General features: G+C 43.8%; 1 protein-coding gene across 5 annotated transcripts; it reads right to left on the bottom strand.

The window, feature by feature from the left end:
- Positions 1-106: 106 nt before the first annotated feature.
- On the bottom strand, positions 107-27,698 carry DNAJC7 (DnaJ heat shock protein family (Hsp40) member C7). Of its 5 annotated transcripts, XM_061175275.1 has the most exons (15): positions 27,455-27,698; positions 19,258-19,296; positions 16,134-16,222; positions 14,666-14,790; positions 14,174-14,287; positions 13,448-13,522; positions 9,581-9,699; positions 8,722-8,875; positions 8,025-8,189; positions 7,105-7,196; positions 3,914-3,987; positions 3,392-3,538; positions 3,007-3,159; positions 796-858; positions 107-436 (listed from the first exon to the last, which is right to left on the bottom strand). In XM_061175275.1, the coding sequence occupies exons 1-15, from the start codon at positions 27,529-27,531 to the stop codon at positions 399-401; spliced, it is 1,524 nt and encodes a 507-aa protein (XP_061031258.1). In that variant the 5' UTR covers positions 27,532-27,698; the 3' UTR covers positions 107-398. The 5 variants fall into 5 exon arrangements, with proteins under 5 accessions (XP_061031258.1, XP_061031259.1, XP_061031262.1 ...); XM_061175276.1 differs by lacking the exon at positions 19,258-19,296; XM_061175279.1 differs by lacking the exons at positions 19,258-19,296; positions 27,455-27,698 and adding an exon at positions 19,099-19,246.

Here is a 27,698-nt window from a genome sequence, read left to right as displayed (position 1 = left end):
GCTGAGCCTAAAGTCCACGTGGGCATCAGCTCCGTGCTGGGGGCTCAGCTCTGGCCCACTGACTCTGGAGTGACACAAAGCAGCTGCCAGAGCAAAGTGCCAGAAAGGGTCAAAACATTTTATTCTCTTAATTTTTTTTTTTTTTTTAATAAAGTTAAACAGTAAAACAAAAATTCACAAGCTGCCCTGTCCACCCCCCACCTCCCTCCCCTACCCGCAGTCTTCGGCGCTGGCTCCCTTTCCTTCACCCCACTCACACAGACACCAGGTATCCAACTGAGAAAATGAAACTGCTCTAAGTACGTGGATCATAATGAAGGGAGGAGGTGAACTGTGTCCACATTCGAGGTTAAACTGAGCAAGTCTGCATTTTCTGGGTTCTGGGTGGTTTCCTTTCATTAGCCAAATTGAAAAAAGAAATTCCCTGGACCAGATGCTGTAGGGAAAAGAAAAGCTTGTTAGCTGGCTCTGTGAGTTTTCTGGGGGAAGATCAGTTTGCCCTGATTATGGAGAGTCTTTAAGGGCTACTTCAAACAGAAAAACCTCTAAGGGTATCAAACAGGCTGGGCCTTGGGGTGTAGGAGGGAGCATGCAAGCAGGTTGTATGTGCGTAGTTCTAACACCTTCACTCTTGCAGACAAGCTCCAGTACTAGGGAGCTTAGAGACGTCTCCCTGACCCTGTGCAGGTGTGCCCGCAAACCCCTCCTCCATCCTCAGCAGCACCCGAGGGTGTAGGTGTCCTGCTGGACGAGAATTTGTGTCGGTTTGTGGTCTGGGAACTCAGGCACACCCACCTTCAAAGCTGAAGCCCCCAGGACCGCCAAAGAATGCCTTGAAGATATTGTTTGCATCAAAATCTGTGGAGCAAATTGAGAAGCAGAGAAGGCACAAAAAGGTGAAAAAATTAGAAGTGTCTGAAGAGGAACTTAAGAGAGACCCATTCTCTAATGGGTCTCCAAAGCTTTCCCAGATAATATCACTTCCCTCCTTTCCCCAAACTTCACCAACGAGAGGTGATCCCACTACTTGATCCCACTCCTGGGATGTGTTCCCTTCTTCCAAGCATGGTCCCAAAGGAAAGCTTTCTTTGCCTCAACCCACTTCACTGGGCCTTCTCAAGAACTGGAAATGCCCTTTGCACTTTACGACATAAGACTTTCTCCACAGTCTCCCTATAAGGCTGGGGCTGCTACTGAAAAGGCTAAAATGTATCACTTAAGTGCTACTAAGACTGTATACAAGAATGAGACCTATGATTTACTGCATGTGTTTGATGCCATATTCTGTCTACACTGTATGCCAGAAAAAAAGCTATAGTCTACTAAGCACCTACCAGGTGCCAATCACGGTGCTGGGTACTTTGCATACACTGTATCATTGAGTACCAATTTATACTCAACAAAACCTAAGCAGAAGCTCAAGTAACTTGCCCAAGATCACGTGGCCAGTGAAAGCAACAAAACAACACTGCCAACTCCTGTGTGCCTCTAGCGCTGTGCTTTCTTCACCAGGCCACAGCAGGTCTCACATCCCCAGTCTGCCTAACTCCCTAAGCTGCACAGGATTTATCTCCACCAGCCAATCCCACCCACAGGCACATCGTGTCCAAAAGTGAATTTTTCTTTGCCTGTGTATCTGCTCACCTTCCTGGGTCCCCCAGCTCAGGGAATAGCCCCATCAGGTCAGCTGTGCCAAAGCCACTCTTGACTTAGTCCTCTGCCTCTCCCAACACGTTCCGCAGCCACTCCTGTTGATTCTCACACTGTCTCCCGATTGTACCCTCCGATTCTCTCCTAGTGATTGTGTCTTCCCTCCTCCTCACCCTTTCCAAACCAGCTCGCCTCAGTGCCATCACAAATATATCTCCAGAGCCTAAATCAGGTCCATGGCTCCCCGACTTATATCCCTTCAACAGCTTTCGACTGCTTACAATTCTTCTCAACTGCTGGGCAGAGCAACGTTTATTATTGGTAAACCTAGGGGTTTTTTTGGGGGGGCTGCACCTCGCAGCATCAAAACCATGCCCCCTACAGCGGAAGCGCAGAGTCCCAACCACTGGACCGCCAGGGAAGTCCAAACCTAGGCTTTATAAAACACACACACACACCCCTGAATATAGGTTTTATAAAAAAAACACACACACCTGAATATAGGTTTTATAAAACACACACACACACACCCCCCCCACCGAACTGGCAAGGTCAGAACTATCTGTATAGCATCATCAACCTTATTTTAAATTCCAATAGATTTTCTCAGTGGAAGGGAAAGGGTTGGCATCAGAGGCAGTGGTCTGCGAACTGTGCATAGTTCCAGCTAAGCTCACAGGGAGCAATGATGCTCACGGCTGCGCTTTACTTCATTCTAAGTCTTTTGGGGAAACTGAAGTCTGTGAGGGCTTACAGGAATGTGTGAGACGCATAAATATCAGTCAGCAAACACTTTGCAGTGGGGGAAGAAAGAACTTCCAGCCAAAAGGAAAAGCCCACATTCTTTCCTGTAGCCTCTAAGGCCTGCTGAGGTCTGACCAGCTTCTGTGCAGCTCTCACCACTCTGTGCCTCGAGCACCCTCTATCCTCCTAGCCGAGCCCCTGGTAGCTCCCACAAGGTGCTATGCTTTTCTGCACATCCAAGCTTTCCCTTGCTAGTGCTGACCTCCTCGGCACCCACTCTGCACCCTTGACACCTGCTATACTTTATTGCCCTCATTGGACTCCATGTCTATTAGACCAGGGGTCAGACTTGGCCTATGGGCCAGAGTTTGCAAACCCCTGGACTGTGGGTTCCCGGACGTCAGGGAATCTGTTTGATTCACCTTTGTTATTTTCCACACCCATCAGAGTACCTCACACATTACAGGTACTCATCAGAGTGCACTTTACAAATTGCGGAACGTCACTGGCTGATTACATAAGACTCTCCCTCTGGAGTGTCTTTAGAAAAAATGTTAACGTTCCGCAGCTGTCAGATTCATCCTAGGCTGCCCCAACCAACTCCCAACTCACCACCCATATTCATGCCCTCTTCATCCAGGTCTTGTCCACTGTCGTATCGAGTCTTTTTCTTGGGATCAGAGAGTATGGTAAAAGCTTCTCCGACTTCCTTGAACTTTTTCTCCTCCTCCTTCTGAACTTCAGCACTGGCTCCACTGTGCCGATCTAAAGGGAGGAGTATGGGAAGAACTCAGAGCCTCAAGAAAACAAAGTTTAAGAGAAAGACCACATTATGCCTGATTTTAGAATCTGGTACTTCCCAAATTCGGAGGGTATGGAACTGAGCAACACCTTATTCCAGCTGAGGAGCCGCTCTGAGGCTTCCGTGCTGGACTGAGCTTGGCAGCGGCCGGCCTAGCCTGCTCCTCCCACTGAGCCCCCTCCCCACCCGCTCTACCTGGATGGTGCATCAAGGCCCGTTTCCGATAAGCTTTCTTGATCTCGTCCTCAGAGGCATTCTTGTCTACTCCAAGAATCTTGTAGTAATCTTTCCTCTTACTCTTCTTCAGTTCCAGCTGTGCATTTTTTAGGAGCTGTTTGTGTTCTGGAGGAAGACATCTGGCGTCAACGGAGGAGCCTGATTCTGGCTTCCCCTACCAGGCCCCGCCCAGATGCCCTGGAGGCAGAAGCCTCATTAACCATACCAGGGGCTTTTACAGTGTTTTCTTCTGGAGATTAAAAAAATCTACTCCTGGGTATGTTTTTCACATTGGCCTCATCACACAGAAAAGGAAGTGAAAGTGACAGGGAGGACTGGGGACCAGAAAACAGGTGCCTTGTCCCACTCTCGGGGTCTCTGCTCACTTCTTCAAATAAGCTCCAGGTTCATCCCTGAATCAAACTACTCCTATGTCCAGTTTTAGGACCTACAAGTCAGACCACACGGTTCCCTGAGAAACATGCTCTCAAACTCCTTTACCTTTTGTTTTCTCCGTCTGATATACTTTTTCATAGTCCCGTACTGCTTCTTCATACTGTTCTGTGTCCATGTAACTGAGAAGGAAATACAGGGCAGTACAGCGACATAAATAGCAATGGCCTTCAGTATCACTCTAGGGGAAGAGGCATGGCTCAAGCAAGAGACACACACTTTTGGTTGAGATGCTTCATGAAACAGGAGTCCTTAAGCTAGCCATGAGAAAAATGAACTACCAATTCCTCAAGAAAAAGAGAGAGAGAGGTCTCACGTGACTTGCACCTAACCAGCAAAGTGATATTCTGCTCTGAGCAGACAGCAACCAAGGGGAGAGAGTTCCTTCTGATTTCACTCAGAGCCACCGAGAGGCATATGGATCACCTCAGGAGAGACAAATGTGAAGGTACCTACTTGATTACTTGGGACTGAAACACAGGAGAAAAACTATCAAGTGAGATCAATGGATATGGAAGAGCTTGGAAACAGAGAGTGCCATAAACATGCAGGGCCAGCTCCAATCCAGAGTAGATGTGGGATTCATCAGCCACTAGAAGGATCCGGTTCAAGGTGGTGGCTGCTGGTAAATGCTTCCATTAAGACTAATCAATCTGAGAGATGTAGGTGAGATAGAAAAGGAGACTGTAAACACAGGCTTGCTTCTATTTCAATAGCACAGAAGAATGGAGGGCCCCTGGCCCAAGATGGGAGGAAACAAGCTTGACAGGCTGATCGCCAGACCTTTTAAGTGTCTCTTCCACAGAAGTAAAGTGAAATGCCACTTTACTTCTGTGGAAGAGACACTTAAAAGGTCTGGCGATCAGCCTGTCGCATTTTCCTGATAATATCACTGGCTCCAAGACTGGCCTACCGATTAAACAGACTCTGGTAGCACTTCCAGACAGCCACCATCAGCTGGGGAGCGGGGAGTGACCACGCAGTGCAGCTAGCCACTGCACACAGAGGTTCACTTTACTACACTGCTGCCACACAAGCCGACCTCTGCCAACATCACAGAGCCCCACCAGGCTTCGAGGCCAGAGCAGGGGGAGCGTTACTGATGTGGCTGGCAAAAGAGAAGCCCAACATCTTAGGCATCTCTGATTTTCTGGCCACATCTTGATTAATGACTTTTAAAAAATGGTGACAAAACCAATGCCCCACAGACACAAGGTACAAATGCTACTAGGAGTACAGAGAACCCATTTGCAGGATGGAGTATAATAATATAAACTGAAGTAACAGAAAATTAATAACTGACAGCTCTGGGTATAGAAATGATGTGACAAACAAGTTACCTTGATGGACTTACCAGGCCCTTACATAATGTACTAAACTTATATTAGTGATTTGCATTTTTACTTCACACTTTTTTTTTTTAATTCAAGGACATCCTTACATTAAAATATTTTTTTTTTAAGTTGAAGAAAAAGTAGAAAAGTAGAGCTTTAGGGCAAACGGAAAACTCCAGCCCATCATGGGAAATGTAGCAAAGATCTGGCCTCTCCCCACCTGTAGGGGTGGGCTGAGGCGGACTGGGGCAGCAGTCAGGCCTCTCGTAAGGCTCCGGCCTGAGCTAGTCTCCAGTACTTCTTGTCAGTCCCAGCTGCCCGAGGGGACTGCTGCCAAGCCCTCAGCCGACTGTGCCCAACAGTGCCCGCTGTCCTCTGTGGCAGGATCTCATGGCAGAGCCACTCAGAGAACAGTTCTGTTTCTACCACAGAGATAAGGAGCTATCTGATCAAAGCAATTCCTGATTTTTATTTATTGCACGTATGAAAAATAAAATCCTTCATCCCATTACCCTTCTAACAAATCCAGAATTTTCTGTTCTCTTCCCAACCCTGTTCAAACACTATAAAGTGTTCCACTGAGTTGATACAGTACTATGTATCCAGCCACCCCCTTCCCACTAGACATCTAGGTGAGATTCTCCTCTTATGCTATTACAATAACACTGCAGTAAACATGTATATAGCATTTTGTGTCTGATAAAATAAGTCTTAAGCTGGGTCAAAGGGTACGCTTTCATCTTCCAAAGCTTCCATGTGTGTCTGCAAGTGGTTTGAAAAGATGATATGACTGACAGTTGGTCTCATAGAATCTGTAATATAATTCCGTGTATGTTTGTTGGACAGATTTAGTCATCTACTTAGAAATTCACTTAAAAAAAAAAAAAGCACTACACACAGGAGTTTTCCTATTTTTTACAAACGTGGATAATTTGGGGAAAACTAAATGGGGAGTAGCCCATGCTCTGCACCACTGGTGAGACTGGGAAGCTTGAAGAACTATGGGCTCATCAGGTAGCAGTAACAGCACCTGTTCTTTGGCTATGCCATTTCATGACAAGGAATGGGATGGGTGTTGGAGGACTGGTATACAACAAATAGGTCTTCCTTTAGGAACTTTAAAGACAGGACATTCTTCTCTGGCTGGGAAATTAACCTGAAAAAAGAAAAGATGGATTTTGGGGAGAGGTCTCTCCTAGCCCCTGCTCACGTTCCTGTCCGGAGAAAAGAGTCTAGTGGGTTCAAGCATAAGATGAACAAGTATGCTGGGGAGCAACCTGACTCTGAAGGCATATCTGAGCACTAGATCTAGGCAGGTATATCCTGCCTCATAAATCACCTAGTCAGACAAGGATATTTCAAAAGGGGCTTCCATATACTGCTGGGAGGCTGAGCCAGATTAAATCCCTTCCTATCAAAAGACTGTCTTCCCTAACCCAGAACATACAGGATAGGCACAACTCTCAACTATCACAAAAGATACCTTATTCTTCCTCTTCCAAGCACCATACATTCATTCAACAAAACATTAATTGAGTGAGCACCTACTGTGTGCCAAGCACCAAGCACTATGCCAAGTTAGAGCAAAAGTATACAACACAAAATAAAATCTCCAAAGGAAATGGATTTAAACTTTAACAAAAGGAATTTGGGTCAGGCATCAGAGGAAACTTACTGACCGTGAGGGGCGTAAGACACTGGCATGGGAGACTGAGGGAGCTTGTGCAATCTCCTCCGCTGGAGGTCTATAAAGATAGTCTAGGGCTGGAACAATCCCACCTAGAGGCAGGGGGAAGGACCAAATGACCTCACAACATCCCTGGGTCTGCTTCATCATCCATAATGCAATTCCCCTGGCAGGCCAGCAGCAACTCCCTCTTCCCCCCATCCACCAGAGGAACTTACCACTGAGCTCTTCTCAAGTAGGCTTTTATATAAGTGTCATCAAGCTTCACTGCATTTGTGCAGTCTTCTATTGCATCATCTAGTTTCCTAAGCTTCAGGAAAAAGAGAGCAGTCATACTTCACATCTTGGGCGACTGAGGGAGCCCAGAAGCTGTGGGCATGGCTTCAAAATTCTAAGAGGATCGATCAGTCATGCTGGCCCCCTAACCGCCACACTCATTCTTGGTCACTGGAAAGCCAGTATGTCAGAGGGCTAAGGACACCAAATTCAAAATTGGTTTCTTTTCTAAATGATGGAAGCAAAGCACACTTATCTGCAAGGATAAACCACCTCTACCATTCCAGGTTAGTGCCCAACCAAGACATGGAAAGAGTAAGGGTGGTTCTTGCCTCCTATTCTTCCAGAGGCCAACGGGAGGGATCAGAATTACTGTGATTTTTAAACTACTAGGGTTCTGCAAGAGCAAGGAGCCTATTCTTGTTTCTGACGGTTGTGTGGGACAGAACTTAGGACATTTTCAACTGAGCATGGTGACCATCCGTTATACTGGAGAAAAAAACTAAGCCTGCCTCATACTCGAATTTCCTCCAAATCACTCCTAAAAAAGAAATAATCACTTGCTTAGGCAAAAAGAAGCAATGCTGGCTTTAAAAATTGTCCCAAAGCCTCTAGCCGTTCTTTTACTGGAAGAAAGAAACTTGAAGAAGAACAGGTGGGAATATCCTTCCAAACTGTCCCTCAAGTGCCCCTAAATTCCACAGAAAAAACAAAAGCTTGCCTCTCAGAAGGAAGTTCCTAACAAGCTGAAATATCAACCTTTTCTCATCTGGCTTACCCTCATTGGGCAAATTTCCCAAGACCTCTTTGTTGGCCCTTAAAAATATCTCCATAGGCCCCAAGCCCCAGACCAAGTGCTTACCTTGGAATTAACCGTACCCCGATTACAGTAGAGTTTAGCATTTGTTTTTATATTATTGGGGTCTATCCCCAGGGCTTCTGTGTACAGTTCATATGCTAGCTTGTAATTTCCTTCTTTAAATGCTTTATTCCCATCTTCTTTCTTTGCTTTAAGTGCTTTGGCATTCTACAGAGAAAAGCAAGGGGAGGTCAGTTCACATCCAGAAAGCCTCGTCTGAGAGGCCACTGCACAGAGAGGCCAGAGTCTATTTTCAATTTCTTAGATCCCAGTGGTTTAGCATCACATGGCCCTCCACCCTGCCCAACCCCACCACCTGGGCTATTTGTTGCTCATTGGTGCTTCCTACAGAGTGGACAGGGGAAACCAAGATTTATAAAAGAATACCAATGAGACCTGTGTTACCCAGGGTTTACCTCCACTCCCCAGGATAAGCATTACTATCTTTTCTTCACTGAAGGAACAAAAAAAGAAAAAACACACTTAGATATTAAAAGGATCTGACTCTATAGATCACATTTACCTTTAGGCAAATAAAAGTTGTCCTGAAATAATTTCTCATGAAAGGATCAAGCATCCTGGCAAGGAGGGAAGAAGTGCTATCACATTCCCTGTGATTCTAAAACCTTCCACCTTAACTCTCTTAAAGGCTCAAAAAGAAAGCTTTCTTTCCTACCCAGATCTGGTGCCTAGAACTTACTCTGCAAGCGACGCAGGCCTTCTCATGGTCAGGAGCCATCCGGAGAGCTTGGACAAAAAACTGAACCGCCTTCTCGATACAATCTTCATAATAAAGGCAAAGACCTCGTACATATAGAGCATCGGCATTGGTGGAATCCATTCGTAAAATGTCACTGCAAGAGCCAGAAAGGGGCACATTCAGCTGTGGTTTGGATCTCCCCCACCATTACTATCATTTGGCCAGTTTTTTTCTAGACCATGTGTCTAATATGGAAAGTATCCAAAGGTAGATTCCCAAGCACTCTTCCCAACCTGTCCCCAAATAAATCACCTGTATCTATCCTTATACACTTCTTGTGTCTCACAATCTTTATTAGAACAGGGGTTGGGAAATACAGCCCACAGGGCCAAATCCTATCTGCTGCTGGTTTTTGTAAATAAAGTTTTATTGAAACTCAGCCACACCATTCGTTTATCTATTATCTATGGCTGCTTTTACACTATAGTGACTGAGTTGAATTGTTAACAGAGACAACACGGCCTGCAAAGCCTAAAATATTTACTATCCAGCCCTTTAGAGTTTGCAAACCCCTTGAGTAGAAAGAAAAGGACATTTAAAAAAACAAAAACACACAAAAAAATCCACACATCTGTTCTTTCGCATATAGCTCAAGTACCTACTGAACTCCTATATAAATACCTTTGGATTTTCGGTATAATACCCGGTCTAACCTTTGGCTTTAAGTCCCAGGAAGGTCTGATCACCCTGGCTGGCCTACCTACAGGACAATATGTTAACTCCTGTTGTAGAGAACTGCCAGACAGCATTCGTCCAGTGGTATCTGGCATTTTAATACAAAACTGGCCTGACTTCATACCTGGCCACAGACTGTGCTTCTGGATGACGACCCAGCATTGCTAAACATTCTGCTTTGATGATTTTGAAGCGATGGCAGGCAGGGGCATATTCTAGGGCACGGTCCATGCAAAAAACAACCTATGGGGAAGAAGAAAGCAAATAAGGTTCTTCATCCTGGACTCCAGAAATGTCTTGACTTTAGTTTGGTCACAGGCAACAGATTCAAAGGGAAGTAATACCAGAGTTTAAGAATATACCTGTTTAAAAAAAAAAAAAAAATATATATATATATATATATATACACACACACACACACGCACACACACACACACCTAATTTATTTGATTAAACCACTGAAATGAGGAGAGCAGCTGATCCAGATGATAATGATGACAGCAAACATTTACTGAGTACTTTATATATTAACCCATTTAATGCCCACAACAATTTTCTGAAGCAGGTAATTTTAATACCCTTATTTTACTGATGAAAAAACTAAAGTACAGAGATTAAGTAACTTGTTCAAGGTCACCAAAGCTTGGACCTTGGACCAAATAGGAACAGAATTTGATCTTAGACACGAAGACTCGAGAGCCTATAACCTTAATCACCATGCTAAGGTGCCTCCACAGGGAATCATATCCATAGTGACTGCGATCAAAACTCACATTCTTCTAGTAGAAATACTATTATTTGCTACTTTGCATAATTCATCATGCTTAGCCTACTAAGTAAGACAAGGAATACCAAAAAGAGAACCTGATAAAGAATCATTACTCCCTATATTACTGAAATTGCTCACAGTTCCCTCCTTCCTGTGGCATGAGCCTCACATGGTGGCCACTCTTCCACTTCCACTTTAGTACAGAAATATCCAATAATTAGTTTGCTTTCAATAGTCCTAAACTATATCTAACACATTGCTACACAAACCAAAAAGTTTCTCTCTCTCTCTCTCTCTGACACACACACACACACACACACAGAGCTGAGATTATTTCAGTCTTTCAGCTTCACAAAGACTTCCATATATTCCTATTTTTTCTGAGTTTGTTCTCTGAGCTTTCACTTTGGTTTATCTGTTATTCCTGGGAAATCCTTCCTGAATCATATTCTCCTCCAAGAATAACTGACCCAATGGAGAAATCTGGAGTTAAGGCACACCCATTCCCTCTAAGAATCTGGTCATAGGGATCAGGAAGAGATGAAGTCTGCAAACTGGAAGCAGAAATAACTCAAATTCCATCAACAGGAGACTGGTTAGGCAATGTAGACATTCATATAATAGAACACTACTATGTGGATCTAAAATAGAATGAAGCAGCTCTGCATATACTAGTATGCAAAGACTTCCAAGGCCTATTAAGTAGGAAAAAAAAAAAAAAAAAAAAACAACGAAGTACAGAACTTTGCAGAGCATTATTACCTTTCATGCAAAAAAAAAAAAAAAGAAAAAAGAAAGAAAGAAAGAAAGAAAATTAAGAATCTATCTTTGTATTTGTTGGGAATTCCATGGCGGTCCAGTGGTTAGGACTTGGTGCTTTCACTGCTGGGGCCAGGGTTCAATCCCTGGTCGGGGAACTAAGATCCTACAAGGCACGAGGCGTGGCCAAAAAAAAAAAAATAATAATTCTGTATTTGTATTTGTTTATTTATGTAGAACAAAACTGTGGCAGTAAATAGAACAAGAACAGTGGTTACCCTAAAGGGTGAGAAATAGGCAGATGGAAGACAAGTTTGGGGGGAGCACTTATCACTGAGTATTTGTTTATACTTTCTAGCTTTTGAACCAAGAATAGCACCTACTCAAATATTTAAATTTAAAAATAAAGGGAAGTAGATAAACACCATGAGCTGTTGCACTGGGAAGGCTTTCCGCAGTGTCAACAGAGCAGTGGTGGGGGCACCTTTCCTTGAATAGCACAGCTTATGTTCTAAGGCCAATATGAAAATGCAGGTACTGAGTAGGGTAGTCATGGTGCTAATTTCCCCTCCTTAAACAGAAAAAGAATTGGGAGGAGAGCAGTCAGTCAAAATATAAGCAGCCACAACCTGCTGCCTTTGTGACGTTCTGTACGGAGATGGTTCAGCTCATGGTGGGGAGTGTCAGTTGGAGCCTCAGGGCTTCACTTCCCACCCCCATCTCCCCATGACAATGGACAGCTGCAGGCAAAGAAGATCTTTGTTTCTTCCAAGTTCATCTGTTTCCCCTGCCAGGATCATAATTCTTCATTTGTGACATCACCATGAACTACAGTGGGGGTGCTGGGATGTCACAAACAGAGGATTCTGTCACAGACTAGGGATTCTGGCTCCAGGGTGGGCAAGAAAGAAAAGAAACCCAAAAGACCACCTTTTGAGACAAAGCTTTTGCCTATGCAAACCTCTAAAAATGTGACACGAGGCAGAATTGCTTTCCAAACACACACACACACACACACACACACACAAAACAAAAAAAAGTATGAACTGCACTACAAAGACACTGTGGTTATTAAAACCAATGGACAGAAGAGGGACGCTAATAAGTTAATGCTGGGACTCTGTATAAGCTAATCAGATATTACCAAATAAAAGACTGTCACAGTTTGTGACTTAATGATTCTTAACTGTACCCTTTCGTCAAGCATTTGAGTACCTGCTACAGAAAGCACTGAGCAAATTCCCACATAAGAAGTGACAACTCCAGTCCTGGGATGATACAATCTTAAGTGATCCTGAAAATTGATCCTGATCAGTGGTTTTTAACCCTTTTGGGGGCCACTTACCTCCCCTTTTGAGACTCTAGTGAAAGCTACTTCCAAGTTCCATCTAAAGAAGGGAATCAGGAACTACTCAGATGAGAGATAACCACTACAAACAAGACTTAGAAAGATACCTGGAACTTTGATACCTTTCCCATGTTTCACATAGGTCAATTCCTTTGGCATGTACATTTTTCATGTACTATCACACAGCTCCATAAAGGACAGCAGTGCGCTTCTGTGGAAAGGCTTAACATCAAAAAGGTATGATGACAGGTTATGTACACTATTCAAAAATGCAAAAGGGGCCTCTATTTTTTATTTATAGCTCCATCTAGATCACACAAAGCAGGTGTTAAAGCTAGCTCTCATTATTCTAATAAAAATGGGTTATCCAAACCTAGTATTTAATTCCAACTGGCTTTTCCTCTACTAACCAGCATACCTTATATCAGAAACAGGAATGACGAACTCAAGTAGCAAACTCATACTGCTTTTTATTATAAAGCGAAATATAATTAAGAAAATGAGCACCTTAACAAAAAAAATTTTTTGAATGTTGATGATGTGGAGCGACAGAAACGCCCATTCATTGCTGGTGGGAATGCAGAATGATACAGTCACTTCTGAAGACAGTTTGGTAGTTTCTTGCAAAACATTACATACTTTTACCATAGGATCCAGCAACTGTGCTTCTTGGTATTAACCCAAAAGAGCTGAAACTTATATCCATACAAAAACCTGCACAGAGATATCCAGAGCAGCTTGATTCATAATTGCCAAAAACTTGGTTGTAACAAAATGTACCTCTGGAATTCCCCTCTGGGGAACAATGATAATGGGGGAGGCTACGCATGTGCGGGGCAGGGGATATATGGGAAATCTCTGTACTTCCCTCTCAATTTGGCTGTGAACCTAAAACTGTTCTAAAAACAATAAATAAAAGTCTTAAAAAAAAAAAAAACAGGGAAAGAAAAGGTCAATGCCAAATTAAAGTGATAATTTACTATTCTAGATCTTCTGTACCATATTACTCCTCTAATTACCTCAAACACACACACACACACACACACACACACACACACACACACGGAACTCTGTGAGAAAAGTGTGGATGAGACTTCCTCACAGTTGTACTTTACCTTCCGAAAATCCCGCTTCTCAAAATCCGTTTCTGCTATTTTCTCATATTCTATGACTGCATTAGCATTCTTGAACTATAACAGAAAAATCATATAAGAGAGTTTTAATGAAGCTGTAGATTCAACAACCAGAAAAACCAACAAGGACTTGATGAGTTTATTTCAAGAAAATCAGAACCACAGACTTTTCACAAATCAATTTGGTGAAGATGTAGCCGAGACTCCTTAAGAGAAAGGTTAAGGCCCAACCTTTACCCTCAGTTTGAACTCAAGGTCAGAAACAAAGGAGCCATGACACGACATACATAAAATAAAAGGCACTGTCAGAGGTTCAGTGAGATTCTCACTAAATGCATCCAGGAGTAAACTGGGTACATATGAAGATGGAACTAAAACATCTTTTAGCTGCTACCAATTTAATCAGGATCTGAATTCAAATTTTTTAACCTCACTCAAATCAGTTCCTTGACGCATCTGCCCATCCCCCCAGCTATCTCAGAAACCCTCCAAATTTCACAGATTTTCAAAGCTGTAAATCGTATTCTAAATTCCTTTTACAGATAAGGAAGCTGAGGCTCAGAGAGACTATGAGACTTGCACACAGTCACCCAGGTGTGGCTGAGGGCAGAAGTGAGACAAGATCTCAGTTCTGATTCTCAAGTCACTATTCCTCCCAAATATACCACCCTGCTGTTTCTTCTGATACAGACGGCATCAGACCCATACCTCCTGGTGTGCCTGAGCATTTCTGTGATCCAGCTCCAGGGCTCTCTGGAAACTACGACATGCCGCCATGGCATTCCCTAGAGATAGGTGGCATTTGCCCTCTCGTAGATGTCCCTAGAAGAAACACAAAGAGGGAAGAAAAGGAGCATGATTGGCCAAGCCAAAAGAAAACAACAGCAGCAACACGCACACAAAACCAACAAGGGATGGAGCAGCGGTTCTCAACCAGGGGTGATTCTGCCCTCCATGGGACATGCAGCGACGTTAGAGATATTTTTGGTTGCCACAGCTGGGAAGGGAGGAGGGTGCTACTCACATCTCGTGGCTAAAGGCCAGGGATCTGCCGAAAACACCCTATAATGCACAGGATAGCTCCCCACAATAGAGAGTTATCTGACCCCAAATGTTAACAGTGTCAAAACTGAGAAACCCTGGGCTAGAGGAACTCAACTACAGCAACTCAGACCCCCCCCAAACAGCCCCATTACATACCCGAACAAAACTGTCATCCAACCTCACTGACTGCTGTGCATCTCCAAGAGCTTCCCGGAACTTTCCGAGCATCATCAAGGTGGCTGCTCGATTCCCGTAATAGCTAGCATTTTTAGGACACATATCTACAGGAAAGAAGAATGTGAAACAAAGTTTAGCATGGGTCACTGCTTCAAAAACTCAGGGGCCATCTCCCTCAGAACTATATCAAGGCAATCAAACTATAACAGGAATGCTGACATACTCTAAAAGGCCACAGCCAAATTTTTGACTACTTGGACAAATACTTGGACAGCAGCAATGGTGCAACCACTTTACAAAGACAAGTTATTTAAAAATAATTTATACTTAGCTTTAAAGTGCACTGATTATCCTTTATGAGTTAAGGGGTTAGCATATGTGTCTTCTTAATGATTTGTGTTTTATGTAATAAGACATGAAAATGAATTTGCATTTGTTGAGTTGGGGGTGGGGAGCCTGTAAACAAGTTAGGTGAGAAAAATGCTGGCATGGGATTAAAATATACTGGCAAATTGAGCATGGAGGTAACTAAGACTTGTTAATATCTACAAAGGCCATTTTCTAAGATGGTAAATGAATTGGCAATGGCTGAGATGCATTTAGGTGGATATCTTATTGCCATATTATCTAGAATTTCTGGAACTGCCTTTAATTTGCCAAATGAAGAACTACCTGCTTGAGCTAGAAAAAGTTATCCCTCATAACAGGGGGCCCCAACCCCCGGGCCGCCGACCGGTACCGGTCCTTGGCCTGTTAGGAACCGGGCTGCACAGCAGGAGGTGAGCGGCGGGTGAGTGAGCGAAGCTTCATTTGCCGCTCCCCATCGCTTGCATTACCGCCTGAACCATATCATCCCCCCCACCCCGCCCCGTGGAAAAACTGTCTTCCACCAAACTGGTCCCTGGTGCCACAAAGGTTGGGGACCACTGCCACTAAGGTCATTAAACCCAAAAGACTGCACACAGTAACAGTTATCAACCCACTAAGCAGAAAGACTACTTCTTAGAGAGGAGCTATTTATAACAGTATTTGGCGGGGGCTTCCCTGGTGGTGCAGTGGTTAAGAACCCGCCTGCCAATGCAAGGGACACGGGTTTGATCCCTGGTCCGGGAAGGGTCTGGGAAGATCCCACATGCCGCGGAGCAACTAAACCCGTGCACCACAACTACTGACCCTGCGCTCTAGAGCCCTCAAGCCACAATTACTGAGCCCGCTCGCCGCAACTACTGAAGCCCGGGCGCCTAGAGCCCGTGCTCCGCAACAAGAGAAGCCACCGCAATGAGGAGCCGGCACACCGCAACGAAGAGCAGCCCCCGCTCGCCGCAACTAGAGAAAGCCCGCGCACAGCAATGAAGACGCAACGCAGCCAAAAAATAAATAAATAAAAATTTAAAACAACAACAACAACAATATTTGGCAAATTATTTTCCAGTGTATCCCTTCTCACCTATGGCTTTTGTATAATAGTTATAAGCTTCATTGTAATCTTTCTTGGCATAGTATGCATTTCCTTGTTCCTTGAAAGACTCTGCTTCCCTGAAAAGGAAAGAGAAAGAGAATCATGTTACTATACCCAGGGAATAACCCCTGTAATCTCATGGGAGCAATCTTTTGGTCTAGAGCCCCCGGCACATTGAGCTGAAAGTTAATGTGATACTTGAAGGAATTTATAGATTTATTTGATGGGCTGATGGACCAAAAGGAGGTGCTAATGAACGAATCCAAGTTCTTCAGATGCTATTTTTTGTCACTTAGATACATTCAAACTAAATCAAGAAACCTCTCTGATGTTGCCTGACCTTTCCTCACTACTCCTACCTGTAATCATTCCCCTTAGGACAGGCAAATTTAGACATTCTCTCACAGAGACAGAATTTTTATATTTATTTCCTTTACACTGTGTCACAACTTCTGCCTCTTTAGCAAACTTACAAAAAGTCAGTTATAGGTAATGCCATTCAGGGGCAACTGATTTCTCAATGTGAAATGGGTCATATTCTTGGAGTTTTAATGATTTATTCTCTTGAAAACTGGCTCATGCATTTGTCACTGGAAGGACAAACAGAGCAAAAGCAGGTGGCAAAGGTGTTAAAAGCATAGCATATTGGTGTTTAAGATGGAGGACAGAGTTGAGTGACAGCAGAGACCAAGAACTTGGATGACAGGGACATACAAAATATAGACTGCCAGTGCCATGCTCTAACAAGTACCCACCTACTGATGCTCTCTGCCCATCACATCTATGTGGATACTTAACTGCCTCCTCAACCATCCCTCTAGTACCTTGTATAACCACCCAATTGGGTGGTTATGAATATCAAAAATTCTGCCCTACTCCCAGATCCATTTTTTGAAGCTGTGCATGAGACAAACTGTACCTTCCAAAAGAAACAATGATATATAATTGCAAATTATATTCTTGACCAAAGAACTAGAATCAAATCAGACATGACCAACAATGTCTCAAAGAACAAACTTGTAACCTCTATCAGAGATACCCAAAATCACTCTAATGACCAACTTGAGTGACAAAGATAATTCTTTACCAAAATGATTACTGCAACATAGCTAAATATCTGGCATTTCTGTTATAAGGAAGAATCTTTGTTTCTTTTTCTGTCCTCCACACATGCTAAAAACCCAGTTCAAGGGCTGCCTGAAGTGGGGACAAAAATACAGTTCTTAACCTTGGTGATGGTATAGGAGTTTACAGCTTGATTCAATGGACGTCGGCAATGGGAAGATTTGTGATTTTATTTACTCACGTATTTTAAACTACAAACTGGTAAAACCACCCTCCTTTTATTGAGGCGATCTCCCTTTCCATTCTTCTCCATCACTGTCCTGGCAAGCCCCATTAACAAGGAAAGTCTGCTAGCAGAAAGGAGACGGAAAATGGGGAATTTCCCTAGTGGTCCAGTGGTTAGAACTCAGCGCTTTCACTGAGGGGGCCTGGGTTCGATCCCTGGTCGGGGAACTAAGATCCCACAAGCCGTGTGGCATGGCCAAAAAAAAGGGAGAAGGAAAATGGAAATGACCTATAAATGTTGACAGATTTGAACTGTGATGGATTTTAATAATTTTATTACACCAACTGTCACAATGCTGTAAAGAGGCCATCTGCTATTAAAAGTTCTCAAGAAGGATCCCACAACTGCAAGACTTATAAGACCAAGCACAATCCTTCCACATGGTGAACAACTCTAAATTAAGCCAGGCACTATGAGAACTATGAAGAACCTATCCTTTAAGAGCAGACATGCCAAAAGATTTGAAGAAGAGGCTTCCCCAACACTGGATGTCAGAAGTTGAATTAAACCACTACGAAGAAATGGAGTAGTAAATTCAAAAGCAACAGGCCCAAACTGTACCTGAAAAGATCTAGCCTTCTATTCAGTCAGCTAGTGGCTAAGACCACACAAATCCTTGAGGAAAACCAAAGGCATCTGGGCACTTGGACAGACGTTGTATCAGCATATAGAGCTTGTGAGTCAAAGGTGGAACAATCTGTAGAGATACAGAGAGATGCCCTTTCTTTCCTGAAACACTCACTCCAGTGGAGGCCATGAGTTCAGCACTGGCTTTCCAGCAAAAATGTAAAGGATGACTTCTGTGGAAAATCAGTAATTATTACTGAGGCCAGGTACTTTCCATACATTATCTTATCAGGTGAGTTTCATTATTCCCATTTTTCAACAGAGGAAATTAAGGGTTAGAGATTAAAAACTGTCCAGAGGGTCAGGGTGTCAACCCAGACCTGCCGATCCGAGAGCTGTGCCCTATCTACTATGCTAAGCTCTCTCTCTCTAATGCTCACCTCTACCTATTACCTAAGACTTTAAAAATTAATCTGTACTGCTAAGAACAATGAATATGAATTTCTTTCAACTAAAACACAAAATAGCCCCAGCGTATAAAATCCAACTCCAGAACTGCAATCTGGATTTAAACAAGCCAAATGACATTCCTAACAATCAGTCACAGACAGAGGAGGGCTCCTTTCCCTTTAAGATGCAAGACCTAGTGAACTGGACTTTGCCTCCCCCAAGAAATGCATTTCATTTTAGTAAATGGTGAGTAGATTCCATTCTAGAGCAAACAAAGCGAGTAATGTAAAGTCAGCCCACAGCAGAAAGAACAAGAAGAATTGTGTTGTGACACGTTACCATGTTTTTAACTTCACACTGCACAGCATCAGGCCAGAATTAGCTATTCCCACACAACTGCCTCATGAAAAGGACTTATTTTCATAGAAACATGGTTGATTAACAGCTGCCTAAACAATGGGCACTTAGTGCTTTTAGACTGAATGCTTATTTTTTGCCTCCAGGTCCAACACCCAAAGTGGAGTCCCTCCGTAATCTTGAACCTCCCCACCAAATACACGACAAGCTTTAACCAATGGGCCTGACCCTGCGAGACCAGCCGAGGAAAGAGTGGATCTTTGGAATCCAGCATGGCAGCAGCAAGAACTGAACAAGGCTGCATCAGGAACAATTCCAGGGTCAAATCCATTCAAGTCCTGCCTGGGAGTCTGAGAAAGGGCTGAAGCTTGTTCAAGTTGCCCTTACAGCAAAGGGACTGAAGGATGAGATGTCAAAGGCGTAGGACTGGAAAAGAAGGAGAAGAGCTGGTTAACACTGGAATTGAGGGCAATCTGGCGGTGGCATCACTCCACTCACTGCCAGTCAATTCATTTGAGAACCAAGTGAGGTTACAACATGTACCTAACTAAAACACATCAGTACTAAGAAAGGAAGAATTAGGATTAACTGAGTTCACCTGGATTAGGTAAAAAAAGGAACAGATTCCAAAAGGGACTACATTAAACTACAGATTATTTTCTATGGCCACAAAATAAAATTCAGACTAAACCCTGAAATATAACACCACATCAAAATATAGACTTGGCCATAACTGACCCGATGACGCTATTAACAGACACTGTATCTCTAGTGCATTTTCAAATTTTCAAAACATTTCCAATGAGGATCTTCACAACGGCCTTCTGAAGTGGTGATGGTGATAATATCACGTGTCCTCCAACAGACGAAGAGCTAGCGAGGCACCCAAGGTGGCTGCACAGGTTTCCTAAATCTTAGAGTCCCATGTTTTCCCCACTAGACCCTGTGAGTGGCAAGGTTTTTGGATTAAAACTAATTTAGCCAGTTCCCCACCCAATCCTTGGATCAACTCTAAGCAGAATAAGCTTCGCTTCTCTGATACACCAAGAGATGCTGGGAATGACTACCTCTACCGGACCAGTCCTTTCGCTTTAATAGCCAGCAACAAATTCCTGTGAAAACAGCTCGTGAAAGGTTTTCCAAAAACTCTGCCCTCTTTGGATGTATGATGGGAGGGTGTCCCACAAGGGGATCAGCGCCAGAGGGCCAGGCCGGCCTTCTCACTGACAGACATAGGTAAGGAGAATACATTCTACTCTTGCTCTGCTTTGCTATTTTAAAATGTATTTATTTTTCAGAAATAACCTCATCAATCAGAAAACTGCAGTATGAAAACCTGCTCTTCTAACACTACATGTGCGTGAAAAATCTGTATATCCTCTGGTCACACAGTTCCATTCTCTCTCTCCCAATTTAGCACTCATTCATCACAGATGCGAATTACTCCAACAAACACTGCCAAGGGAATCATTTGGTATCACACAGGTCTTAGCAGGGCTCAGCATCATGTGATCAAATCAGACAACTTGGGCTTATGATCACCAGCCAACTTTGCACATTTACAGCTAAATTAAAAACAAATTAAAACACCACAGTTGAAATCGTAATGTGCCCCAAATTAGATGCTCTATAAAAACTTCCATTTTCTCTCTAAATACTTCCAAGTTGAACACTTAAGCAATATCTTTGCCTTAGGCCAACCAGTCTATCTTCTAGAAATTAAAGAGGTATTTAGAAACTTTACTTAACTCTCACTAATGCAGGACTCACTGGCAAGTAGTTTTTTAAAAAAACGTCTCAACATCTCTGGGTTCTCTCTGGAATTACTTCACATGTATATTTGTAATGTACCATTTTTAGATTTATTCTATCCCACTGCATGAAAAATAAAGACTAGCATGGCTTCACTATTCTACATTTGCAACTGAGGAAATACTGATTAGATTTTTCAATGACCAAGGGCAGGGGGGGAAGCGGGGGGTGAACCACAGTGCTCTTATTTATTTCAAGTATTTGGCTAGAATAATGTATTTTTAATAAAGTTCCGCTCTTCCAATAGCCATTAATACCAGTTTAAATCAAAACAGACGTAGCAGCTTGAATGAGATCTTTTTTTCCTTTTTCTTTGCATTTTCTTGATGTAGTCTGCTACTCCAGAAGTGGAAGAAAAATCTACTAAAATTACAACTCAGGACAACATAATTTCTTGTTAGAGCAGAGGAGTGTTTAGGGGCCTTTGACCTGGAGACTATTTTACTGGCAGGAAGAACTTTAGAGAAAGATATCTTTCCTTTTTTTACCCTCAGACTTTTAATAATAATACTTTATACTGCCAATGAGTCAAATATCCTTTATGCATTCCTATTATATTTACTACTTCCAAAATGTCACCCTTACTCTAGATTGTTGCACCCATTTCTTTTATTCAGTCAAATTTACTAGTTGCCTGTTGATCAAGGAATGCCCTCCACCCTTCAGAATTTACGGGATCTTGGCCAGTCTCAGAGTAGAAATTCCTTCCTCCTTCCCACAGTACAAGACCTCTTGTCCTCAAAGGCATGTCACAGGGCCTGTTTCATGTTGTACTCTCTCTGACCTTCATGAGAGAGTAAAGTAAAAGGAGCCCAGGAGCCTAACTTTTACTCCATCTTACCAAATGCATATTATTCGATTTCTTTCTTTTTTATCCTCTAATCTAACAATTTAAGTTTCACATGGATAGGTGGAAGCCATATATGACCGGGAACAATTCCACAGATAGAGTGCTAAATGCAAGGCGCTAGATGCTGAGAGCAAATAAAGGCTCCATAAAGGTCCAGAGAAAATAGAGGGTGGACTCTATCCAACTTCTACCTGTTGGTAAGGGTGGGCTACCCAGCTTCCTTTACCCAATTTCCTATAGAATAGGCAGCTTCTGCTTTCACTTAAAAGCCCAGTTAAAACACCCACCCTCCCCCCAAAAAGAGAAGGAGATGAAGATGAAAAAAATATACCAGTTCAAACTGTCCTCCGTCTGGACACTCGGGGAATCTCAACAGGGGCAGAGCCAGAAGAGACCAAAAGGCACCAAGTGCAGTCACAGATACAGACTACACAAGGCAGCAGCACTCTCTACTGCTCAAGTAGGGAAGGACACCAGGCAACGCACTGGAGGTGGCTGTCTTATTCAGTGGGGAAAAAGAGCAAGCAAGCAAGCAAGCAAGCAATCCGGATGGAAATTCCATCATTGCAGGCAGAAGGATATTCACACATAAGTAGCAGCCTCAACTGTGTTAAAAACTTCTGCTAGTTCCTTAAATGGGAACAATGCCACAATCTGTGGCATCTACCTAACCTTCATTTACCCCTGGGGACAGGAGACACAACCAAGAAGTTGCTTCTGAGAAATAAGCTTCTCAGAAGCTACTCTGAGGACACAAGCCACTGACTTTTGGCATTAGCCAGAGACTTGTTTTCATAATATTTCCCCAAACCCAGCATTTTCTATCCCTTGGTTTCCCATTCTGTGACATCTCCCACTACCCTCATGGGGATACTAGCACTCATCAAAAATCTAGAACTGGGCTTCCCTGGTGGCGCAGTGGTTGAGAATCTGCCTGCTAATGCAGGGGACGTGGGTTCGAGCCCTGGTCTGGGAAGATCCCACATGCCGCGGAGCAACTAGGCCCGTGAGCCACAACTACTGAGCCTGCGCGTCTGGAGTCTGTGCTCCGCAACAAGAGAGGCCACGATAGTGAGAGGCCCGCGCACCGCGATGAAGAGTGGCCCCCGCTTGCCGCAACTGGAGAAAGCCCTCGCACAGAAACGAAGACCCAACACAGCCAATAAATAAATAAATAATTTTTAAAATGAATATCTATTTAAAAAAAAAAAAATCTAGAACTGGGGAATTCCCTGGCGGTCCAGTGGTTAGGACTCTGTGCTTTCACACCCAAGGGCCCGGGTTTGACCCCTAGTCAGGGAACTAAGATCCCACAAGCCATGTGGTGCGGCCAAAAAAAAAAAAAAAAAAAAAAAAAAAAATCTAGAACTGAGAAACTATAATTAGGAAAAAGGTTGCTTTCTGAGGTTTTTTTTTTTTGGTGGGGGTTGGGGAGAGAGGGGGGGAGATGGAGATGGAAACCAGAGTCAGGAGTCTAGACTGTCAACTGTTATTTTGCTTCCCAAGTTTTTGTGGTTCTTTAGTTCATCAGGTGGTTGACTGTCTCAGAGCAAACTGCCAGAGGAAGAATTCTCAGGGCAAAAACTCCAGTAAGAGAGGGCCCTGCTTGCCTCACACACCCTCCCCAAAAGCCTAATATTAGAATCAGAAAAGACAGTTAACACTTTGCTTATCTGACAATCTGGCCACGCCACACAAAGTCATAGGCCAACAGAGTATTAGATCTCAGAATCAGACTCTGAAAGTCAAATATTCCTGCTCATATTACCATTCTCAAAAGCCTCAATCACTCATACCCCTGCCATGGTGGGATAAACATAGAAACTGCTGTTTGGATCTGCATGGGAAAGAAAAAAACTGTCAATCCAATAAAATGAATAGACTACTGGAAAAACTTGCATACTGAATCCTGTTCTTACTGCTGAAATCCAGACAGTTTAAAAGAATACCTGGAACGACCTCTAAGTAACTTCCACATCACTCAGCACTGGAGAAAGGGGACCAAACATTAGTGGAGTAAGGGAGAAATGGGCTCTCAGAGAGACTTTGCATCAGACCACAAGGCACCTAGGCAGCCACCGACCATTGTTCTCCAATCTTCTAAAGTCCTAGAGAAAGAAAGCAAAGGCAAGTGCCCAGTATGCAGCTTTTAAAAACTTAAAAAATACTAGCTTCAGAGACTAAACCAATTCCTGATTGGTTGGAATGTACAATAAGACTGATCTTTAAGCCAATCAGGGTTCTGGCCGTTGGGAATGAACTAGACACTAGGGCAACTGCCACTCACTTGGCCCAACATTTTATTAAAACTGCTCAATTTACCTGGCTTCAGTTAATACGTGACTCTGAATTAAACCAGCAAGGAACAGAGAGACCCTTTCTCTGTGCTCTACCTTTGCTCCAGTAAAGATTATTTAACAATTTTGCCACTTGTTAATACCAGGGTTCAATCAATTATTTGCTGGTATTCAGGATTCTGTATTCCTAGCTTTATCCCTTCCTTAACCATGACTTATTTGTCCCACTTCCTCATCTCTGACCCCACACTTAAGTATACCTAAATGAAAGTGAAGGCTGAAAGCAGTGTTTCTCACTGATTTGGGCTCAAGGTCAAAGACAAATTCCCATTCAGCTTGCAGGCTTTTTCTAGCTGCCTGCCCTGGAACTTCAAGAGAAAGTTTAGGGGGACACAAACCTAAGAATTTGAAACAGAGTGGGGAAGAAGGGGCAAAAGTAATCCCACAAGCTCTGCAGTTAAGGCCACAAACTCCAAAACACCCCAAGAAGCTGCAGTTAATAGCAACTACAGCAGCCCCCGGGATATGGATTCAGGGTTCAGTGCTTCCCACCAATATTCATAGAAAAATAAAAGGCAAAATCCCAAAAGAGTTTACAATACCTAAGTACTAAGAAAGGGCCTATTAATAATTGTTCTTGCTCTCCTCCACCAGGAAAACAGACACTGAGAAGTTAAGATTATCAGCCCAAGGAATCAGGTAAGGATGCCCTTGGCTCTTAAGTCGATGGCTTCGGCTTCCGTTGGTTCTTTCAGACCTCACTGCCCAGTCAGGCCAGATATATGCTGAGACACAGAAGTACTTCCTCTATTGATTAGCAACTTGAAATCCTTCGATTTTACCATAATAAAGACCACCTACGGAGACCAAACTGCTCCCCAGTCCAGGAAATGTGACCAGAGAGCCTTCACTCAAGACAGGCATTCATATATTAGGTAAAACAATCAGCAACTTCCCAAGAAAATGTAAGTTCTTAAATCAGCTGAAATGTAAAACCTCTGAAATTTAGTCCTCTGGCTCCCCAAGCAGCTTTATCTATTCTGGTGGGCAAAGAGAAATAATAATCTTCATGTCCAGAACCCTGATCTATTTTGGAGTGCCAACTAACACATCTTTTACTTTAGCTTCTCAGCTGCTATGAGGGAAAAAGAACTTTGTCCAGAGTGACAGGCAAAAAAACTGAAGTCCATTTCTTTTTCTGTAGAGACTCTAAAGCTAAGGAAATAAAACATGTAGCCATTTAAAATGCTACAACCATGGGGTCCAACTTCTTGAAAGTTCCTCTCACTTTGCCCCCCGTGGGACTGTGACAATTCAGCAGCAGCAGCAGCAGGATGCCCTTGGGCCACGATGCAAGGAAGGACTCCTTGCTGGACTTTACAAACAACCCAAGAGACCCATCAACTCCTGTGTCCCCAAGTGAACTGGGAGTAGGACTGTAACACGAGAGACACGAACTTGGCCAAATAACCAACCATGTCAGATAGTAAAGGGCATTTGTAAGAGATGTGCCTATCCCTGCCCTCTGCTGTGGCTACACAGGAGGATTCCAGGATATGTGAAAAACGTAAAACAACCTTCCTCCAAAACTTCTAAGTCACCACTCCATTTTCAGCATTGGAAAGCTACACATAAACAAGGCTTTTTCTTACTAACAGAGCCCAGTATTTACCCTCCTAAGGATGCTTTATATGGCGTAAAGTCAAATGGTGATATTTTTATTTCACTATATTTTCCTTTTGATTTTTTCACATAAGTGGTATACAATAAACATTTACATTTTATTATGTCTAAAAAAGATCTATGTAAGTATGTTTTACATATAAGTCTATTTCATAAGAACGTGTTTTTCAGTTATAGTTTTTTTCTCTTAGTGGCAGAGAAAACAATCGCGCATTTTACAACCAATGACATCTTACAACTCCATGAAATAAGGCAGTTAACATCAGTCAACACCCTCCCTTATTCTGTTTACTGCTATCAAATACCGTACTTTTTTTGTGTCTGATGTGGTCACATTACGGCATCACCTGTTTTATGTTTTTTATGATAGAATATCATAAAAAGGCTGATTTTTTTTTAAGGAAAAGAATCTGCTTTACATACGAACTTTGAAGGGAAATTCAAATTAAGGACAGTGCCTACGTCAGAGATTTATACTAAGTAGGCTGAGTTAAATTATATATAGCCCAACTCCCTATTTATAGCACAAAGAACCACTGAACTCCTTCCAAACACAAGTAAAGTAAATCCCTACAATTAATTTAAGTTCTGCCTGTATTGGTGGGAGTTTTGCATCCTGTTTTGCAGTTCCTTAATGATGCTGATGATGCTTAATTCTAAATACCTGGAAAGAACTGGTTTGTGAAACCTCAAAACCAGGAACAGACAGAGACTAGACTCTGGCTTCCTGCCTTCTCTGATATCCCAGGGACCTACTACACTTTGTCAAGGCTCTCAGCTCCTGCTCCCAGCAGGTCAGGAACCTGGGACACTGACTGTAGTAACTACCCTTAAGCTTGAAAACTATTCATTCTGCCTCCCTGAGTACCTCTGATGTTTCAAACCTGGACAGTTAAAAAAGGAAAAAATTCTCGGAATCCTGATTTCAGATCTCATGAACTAATCACCACCTCGAATCCTCCAGACTGAAGCCATAATGGGCTTCGTATAAAGACATGAAATATGTGGGAAGGAGACTGAGAGAATTGTAGTCAGTTAACCCGCGGTTGATGAGGACAGGGCTCCAAACTTCCAGAAGGTTTTCGTTAATTCTGCTCCAGAATTAGGACAAGTACGACTACCCACAACTGTGTTCCAACCCCACTTCCAATAACCTGCCTTAGCTGTAGCCAAAATCCACAGCGTTCTCGAAAACCACTCACTCTGCAGCTCCCTTGCCGAGTCCGGACTGGCAATCTCGAGCCACTGCGGCTGCCCAGCAGAGCCAACAGCGCCCAAGCAGCTGCCCTCCTCCTTGCTGCTTAATTTAAGAAACAGCCCTGAAAGAATGAGGACCTTAGAAAGGGTGGAAAGAGAGGGTTTGACGTGTAGAGCACGAGACAAAACCCCTCACCCTTCTTTCTCTATCACCTTCGACTTCTGGGGTAACCGAGGGGCCGCCAGGTCAATAATAGAGACACACAATACCTCGGGCCCAGACTAGCGCTCGCTGGGGTATAATTACGGAGGAAAGGGGGTGAGGACAGCAAGAGCTTCGGAGACGCAAAGGGCTGAGAGACAAGGTACAGAAGTCAACAAAAGAAGGAAGGGGTCGGGGGCGACGTAAAAAGGCGTCATCACAGCCGCGCCGCCCCCACCCCCGCCCCGCATCAGACCTCCGAGATCCCCTTAAAGACCCGGCCTCTACAATGAGGACGACCTTCCTCTCTGCTGGGCAACAACGCCATGCCTCAGCTCCTCAGCCAGGCGGAAGCAGGAGGGGAGGGCAAATCTCCGAGAGCGCCCCTTCAGGGGGTCCATCCGGACTCGATCTCAGATGGGAGAGGGGGGATTCTCGGAAGGCGGGGCATCGCCTCTGTAGGGGCTGCACCACGGCAAGGACGGGGTTCCCGGAGCCATGGAGCTGAAGCTCGCCCCTTCCCCTACCCTGCCACCCGCTTACCTCTTCGCTTCCTCGTCGTCTAGCAGCTCTGGCTCGGTCTCCGCCATTACCACATCGCACTCCGCGGCAGCCGCCATCTTACCGCCGGGACCAGAGAGCCGGGTGGGAGGTCGGCGGTGAAGAGCACTTCCGGTCGGAGCATCGAGCAGCTCGGCGGCGCTGCGCCCAGAGGGGCTCCCTCGGGCCCGTCTACCAGCGAGAAGCTCTGATTGGGGCCAGAGCGGCCTCCCGCCCCCGGAGGTCC

Source organism: Eubalaena glacialis, chromosome 19 (assembly GCF_028564815.1).
Source record: "Eubalaena glacialis isolate mEubGla1 chromosome 19, mEubGla1.1.hap2.+ XY, whole genome shotgun sequence".
NCBI classification, from domain to species: Eukaryota; Metazoa; Chordata; class Mammalia; order Artiodactyla; family Balaenidae; genus Eubalaena; species Eubalaena glacialis.
This window is presented reverse-complemented; position numbering and strand designations above follow the sequence as displayed.

Bases quoted from the DNA above. Each gene is read 5' to 3' on its own strand.
- DNAJC7 (XM_061175275.1), bottom strand. From the start codon at position 27,531: ATGGCGGCTGCCGCGGAGTGCGATGTGGTAATGGCGGAGACCGAGCCA. The intron at 13,523-14,173 runs GTATGGGTCTGA...TTTCTGTTATAG, and splicing joins ATGCTCAGGCACACCAGGAG to TTCAAGAATGCTAATGCAGT. The intron at 3,539-3,913 runs GTAAAGGAGTTT...GTCTTCCTCCAG, and splicing joins TCAGACGGAGAAAACAAAAG to AACACAAACAGCTCCTAAAA.